Source organism: Protobothrops mucrosquamatus, unplaced genomic scaffold, assembly GCF_001527695.2.
Source record: "Protobothrops mucrosquamatus isolate PMUCROS unplaced genomic scaffold, P.Mucros_1.0 scaffold9283, whole genome shotgun sequence".
NCBI classification, from domain to species: domain Eukaryota; kingdom Metazoa; phylum Chordata; class Lepidosauria; order Squamata; family Viperidae; genus Protobothrops; species Protobothrops mucrosquamatus.
This window is the reverse complement of record NW_015395075.1, coordinates 7,489-13,673: the sequence shown is the minus strand read 5'-3', so window position 1 is coordinate 13,673 and position 6,185 is coordinate 7,489. Positions and strand designations below refer to the sequence as shown.

The 6,185-nt window shown below is 53.8% G+C and overlaps 1 protein-coding gene across 1 annotated transcript; it reads right to left on the bottom strand.

Moving 5' to 3' along the window:
* Positions 1-262: 262 nt before the first annotated feature.
* LOC107300951 (28S ribosomal protein S2, mitochondrial-like) lies at positions 263-4,923 on the bottom strand. Its single transcript, XM_029287067.1, has 4 exons — positions 4,875-4,923; positions 4,655-4,759; positions 4,346-4,475; positions 263-881 (listed from the first exon to the last, which is right to left on the bottom strand). Exons 1-4 carry the CDS (start codon positions 4,921-4,923, stop codon positions 263-265), a joined length of 903 nt encoding a protein of 300 aa, XP_029142900.1.
* Positions 4,924-6,185: the final 1,262 nt, after the last annotated feature.

Here is a 6,185-nt window from a genome sequence, read left to right as displayed (position 1 = left end):
GTCGCAGCATCCCTAAGAGTTAATGGGAAGGGAGGCTGTGATCTGCAACCTCTGCTTCCCAGCCTTGTAGTAGAGCAGTGTTTCTCAACCTGGGCAACTTTACGATGTGTGGACTTCAACTCCCAAAATTCTCCAGCTAGGGTTGCTAGCTGGAGAATTCTGGGAGTTGAAGTCCACACATCGTAAAGTTGCCCAGGTTGAGAAACACCGTAGTAGAGGAAGGCTGACGAACGGGAGATTCGGTCCGGCAGGTATGCAGACACTAATCCTGGCTTGAGGAGCCAGAATGCCCTTTCTCCTCATCCACCCTAGGCGTCGGGCGGTGGAGGGTGGTGCCTCTGGGGCTGGCCGACTTCTTCTGCAGCCGGAATAAAGCTTCGAGGTGCCTCCTCTTCTCCTTGGCCCTCAAGATGGTGGTCTTGAAGAGCGACAAGTAGAGGTGGATGGCCGAGGGGCTGTCGTCGTTCCCCGGAATGGGGTAGGTGATGAGGGAGGGGTTGCTGTTGGTGTCCACCACGGCCACGGTGGGGATGCTTATCTTGGCCGCGTCCCGGATGGCCAGGTGAGGCTCAAAGACGTTGTTGAAAGTGTTGAGGAGGATCAGGAGGTCCGGCAGGCGGACCCCGGCGCCGTACTGGATGCGGGCGTTGGTCAGCAACCCCCCCTGCCAGTAGCGGGTGTGGGCGTACTCCCCGCACTCCTTGGCCACCGTCTCCACCCGGTGGGAAGTCTGGCGATGGCGGCTGATGAAGAGGATGATGCCCTTGCGGAAGGCGACGTGGGCCGTGAAGTTGAGGGCCAGTTGGAGGTGCTGCGCCGTCTGCTCCAGGTCGATGATGTCGTGGTCCAAACGGCAGCCGAAGAGATACGGCGCCATGTATCTGCGGAGGAAAGAGCCAGACTCACCGGGGGCTCTGAATCCGCCCCCCCAGGCCACATCAAGAGGCAACAAGGACTACAGGCCGATCTGAGGATGCCCCCCCACCCCCTCGTGAGAGATGTAAGTCCTCAACATACATCACAATGGAGCCCGAAAATTTATGTTGCCAAGTGGAAGATCCGTCCAGGTGAGTTTTGCCCCATTTTACAACTTTTCTTGCCCCAGTTGTTAAGTGAATCACTGCTTTAGTAACATGATTGTTAAGTGGGTGTGGCTTCCCCCGTGGGCTTTGCTTGTCAGAAGGTCACAAAAGGGGACCACGTGACCCCGGGGCGCTGTGACCGTCATAAATACGAACCAGTTACCAAACATCCGAATTTTGATCACCGGATCCGTCGTAAGTGTGCAAAACAGTGATTAAGTCACTTTTTTCACTGCTCTTGTAACTCTGAACGGTCACTCAATGAACTGTTGTGGAAAGAGAGCCTGGGCCTTGAAGGACGAGTAGCTACCAAGGCAGATAACAGAAATTTAAGTCTAGGATACGAACGTAACCCTAAAAGCCTCTCAGCCAGACACCCCCCCCTCGTTGTCACAAAGGTAAAAGCAAGATGGGGGACGCACGTGGAGACTTGCCAGGTCAGTCTGACCTAAAAGTAATATCGATCCGTGGGACTTTGGTTTCCTATAGTCCAGCCTACCTTGAAGAGCTAAGAACAGTGGTGGCGAACCTTTTAGAGACCGAGTGCCCAAACTGCCACCAAAAACCCACTTATTTATTGCTGGGTGCCAGGTGGGCGTGGCCCACTGGGTGGGCGTGGTCACCTCGATATTGCTCGTGGGGAGGGACACCTGTGGGGGCCGGGCAGGGTTGGGGGAGATCCAGGGGGTCTCTGGCAGGTGGGGTGGTGGGCAGGAGGCTCATCCTGCGAGGTGAGGCAAGGTGAGGTAGGGGCCGGGGCAGCTGCTCTCTGACACCATCAGCCCCCACACACAGAGGCCAGCGAGCGCATGGGGGCCGACAGTGTCCGTCAGCAGCCACAGCCTGCCGGCCCCTCGACCGGCGCAATCTGGGGCTCCGCAGCCCACCGCCAGCAGTTCAGAGAAGCTGGACGGACGGCCGACAGCTGAGGAGGTGATGCAGTGGGTCATCCCCGGGAGAAGGAGAGCATGCGAGGCCAGGAAGGATGGGGGGGGGAGGGAAACCAGCCATGCCGGGATGCATCCGGCCACGTGGGACCTCGGCCAGTTAGCAGGCGGCTGGTTGAAGAGGGACTGTTGCCATCTCTGGGGCAGGCCGCGCGTGCCCAGAGAGGGCTCTGAGTGCCGTCTGTGGCACGCGTGCCATAGGTTCGCCACCACTGGGCTAAGAATAACCCAGAAAGCGGTGGACTTTTCCCCTCCTTCCCCAAGGTCATCCACACATACATTACAGGTAGCTGATGAACAAAATCATCGTTTAACGATCCTTTGAACTGACAACAGAATCAAAGTTACTTACAAGCCACCCTCGGCCAATGGTCTCATTTGGGGAATTTGGCCGCAGGCTTGCATTTAGGATGGGTTGCAGCGTCCTGTGGTCGTACGATCCCACTTTGCGACTTTTTTTTTTGCCATTTCCGGGCAAAAGCCTCCATTAGACTGGATTCAAACTTACAACTATGTGATTTGCTTAACGGCCATTGAAAAAAAGGGAGTTGTAGAATTGAGTCTGGTTACAGGGTGACTCGACGTAGAACCACAACAATCTACAACAAATTTCTGAGCTTATTTCTGGTGATAAGTCGAAAACTACCTGTACAGCTCTCATATTCCCTATTTTACCAGGCAGGAAATGCTGAGCTTTTGCAAAGATCAACCAGCCAGACATAAGAAGCTAAGTCAGTGCTTCCCAAACCTGGGTCAATCACCCAAAATTGAGTAAAAGCGGGGGTGGGTGGGTTGTAACAATACACAACAATACACACATCACAACAGGGACATTGACGTGAAAGAGTTTTACCTACATTGGTAAAAAGGACTTTCTGATAAGCAGTTTTGGGTAATGAAGGAAAAGGTTTGGGAAGCAGTGACCTAAGCAATGCCAGGTTGGGTGGGACCCTCAGCCCCTCTCATCCACTCTGTTCTCAGAGTGGCCAGCCATCTGTGCCAGGAAGCCCACCGGTCTCCCTGTGTGTGGGGGGGCTTCAGAGGGCGTCCCCTGCCACCCGGAACGGCTCCCTCACTATTTGAAAGGCTGGTGGCCAGCATCTCATCCCAGATTCTCCTCCTGCTCTTGACTCAAACAGGCACAACAATATTGAGCAATGAGCTTCAAAAGCGTCTGTATTTTTTTGGTCTGTACAGGGGAGAAATGGATTTGTTTCAGGTTAAATAAAGCTTAAAATGAGCGGTCAGCAGAGCTAAAAAGCAGGAGGTGGAGAAAAGCTACATAAACAGCAAGATGCTTCCCCAGGAATATGCCAATCTCACCCTTGAACAAGATCGTATCGCACGATAATGGAAGGGCTCCCTTCTACGCAGAGATTCCCAGTTAACCAAAGAATACTTGTCATAGTTGTGTGAATAGAGCAGATGGTTAATTAACCATCTGCTCTATTCACACAACTATGACTGAACCTTGTTAACATCTAACAGAGATAACTAACATCTCAGCCCCCCAAATATCCAACTGCATTTTATCAGTGAGTGGGATGGGAAGGAAGTAAAACACATATCTACCCATCACTTACACGCCAAAAGTACCAACTTAATTTTGTTGTGAATTACACAATGCCAATAAAGATATTCTATTCTATTCTATTCCACTCTATATTCCATTCTGTATTCTATTCTATTCTATTCTATTCCATTCCACATTCCATTCAACTCCACTCCATATTCCATTCCGTATTCCATTCCGTATTCTATTCTATTCTATTCTATTCTATTCTATTCTATTCTATTCTATTCTATTCTATTCTATTATCCTTATCCTTATCCTTATCCCTATCCCTATCCTAACTGAATCTCAAGAAAATCTGAGGACAATCCTAGTTAGAAAAGCAGGAAAGCTGGGTGAGCAATGCTTGGCTCTGAAGGTCTGACCCAAAGGCTGGATTCAAACAACGTGCTAGCCCAGGCTACAGTGGGTGGCACCATGGTTGTGGGAATGAGGGTACAAAATCTGCATGCTGCCTGTTAGCCCATCAGGGTTTATTTCTTTAGACCAGGGGTAGGCAACCTCTCAGAATTCCTGAGCCAGCATGGCTCAGCTTGGAACCCTCTCCCTTTCCCCTCAGCATGGCTGGCTCAGGAATTCTGGGAGTTGAAGTCCACGAGTCATAAAAGAGCCAAGGTTGCCTACCCCTGCTTTAGACCTAACCAAAACATGGCAACTATGTTTTGGCAATCCAGGCTGAGAATCCAGCGCTTTGTGTGAACCTAGCTAGGGAGTTTGCTTTGTCGTGGTTTGCAAGAACTGACCTGTGGCGGCTGCTCTTCTTGTGGCCGAGGTGGACTCGAGCGTCAAAGAGCTCCTGCACAGAAAAGAGCTCCTGCAGATTGAAAAAGTCCGCATGCTTCAACGGCTCCTGCAGGAGCCTCTCCTCGATATCTGCAAGAGACACCAAGCACAGCTTCAAGGAGAAGCATCCACCAGAATCAGACCTCAGTTTCCCCACAGGCAAACAGGCAGCTACCAGCTCCACCCCGGCTTCCTTCTCCCACTCTTTGCTCCAGGATCCTCTGCTGCTTTCCTCACCATTTTGAGCCCCCAGCCCTGGAGAGACTTACCATCCTCTGGCCGGCTCACTGCTGCCACCGAGAGGGTCCCGTGGTGCCTCAGGAGGCCAGACGTGGACCTCACGACAGTCCCACACCTGCTGGGCCGAAGGGCTGCTGCGGGGGAGAGGGAGAAGGTGAGGAGTGAAGGGGGCGAAGAAAAGCAGGAGACGGCTCTGGGTTCCAGCTTGTCTTATGTTGGAATCAATCACAGGAATGAGGGGGCAGATACCACAGTTTTTGTGAACCCCACAACCGTAGGGATTCTTGAAGTTTGCCATACCGCAGCCCCCTCCCCGTGTCGCCCCCTTGCCTGCTTTAAGATGCTGAACTTCAGGCTGGCCAGGGGATTCTGGGAGTTGGAGTCCAGCGTCTCAAAGCGGGCAGGGGGGCAGGAAAGGCAGGCTGGGCAAATAGTCCTAGACCAAGGGTAAGCAACCTTGGCTCTTTCATGACTCGTGGACTTCAACTCCCAGAATTCCTGAGCCAGCGTGGCTGGCTCAGGAATTCTGGGAGTTGAAGTCCACGAGTCATCAAAGAGCCAAGGTGGCCTACCCCTGTCCTAGATGTACAACAGCTTACTTAGTGATGGTTCAAAGTTGCAACATCAACGGAAAATGCTGACGAGGCGGTATTTCTCACACTTACGACCACGGCAGCATCCCCACAGCCAGGGGATCAAAATTCAGACACTTGGCAACTGACTCATACTTATGACGGTTGCAGTGTCCCAGGCTCACGTGATCCCCTTCTGCGACCCAGGGGGAAGCCAGCTTCACTTAACGACTTGCGTTACTAACGTTAACAACTGCAGTGTTTCGCTTAACGTCCGTGGCGAGAAAGGTCGTAAAACGGGACCAAACATCGCCAATGTCTCACTCAACGGCAGAGGGTTTGGGCTAAGTTGTGGCCGTACGTTGAGGACTACCTGCTGGCGCAAAGGAAGCCAGCCCACAGCGGCGGAGACGGGGGCGCGGGGCCCGGCAGAGACCCCCCCCCCATCACGTCGGGGCTGTGCAAGACGCGCCCCGACTCGCCCGGGCCTACAGAACCACAGCCCGCCCGGCGCCGAAGCCCCCTCTCCTCCCCGGGCCAACGGCCGGAGCCCCGTTCCCGCGCGACCCCTCGGCCAGCCCCCCGCCCGAGCGCCGCCCGCTTCCCCGGCCACCTGTCCGCCATAGGAGCCTGGAGGCCGCCATGTCGGCTGCGGGCGCATGCGCAGCTCGTTCTCCTTCGCGTCGGAATCCGGGGCGGGGCGAGCCGCGGTGGCTCCGCCCCCCGAATGGCTCCGCCCAACGTCCGCTGCAGGAATAATGTCTATGGCAGGGGTAGGCCATCTTGGACTTCAACTCCCAGAATTCCTGAGCCAGCCATGCTGAGGGAAAAGGGGGAGGTTTCCAAGCTGAGCCGTGCTGGCTCAGGAATTCTGGGAGTTGAAGTCCACCAGTCATAAAAGAGCCAGGGTTGCCTACCCCTGGGCTAGATGATCTGAGGGAATTATTAGCAATATAACACATAAATCTGGTAAACCTTTACTAAAGCT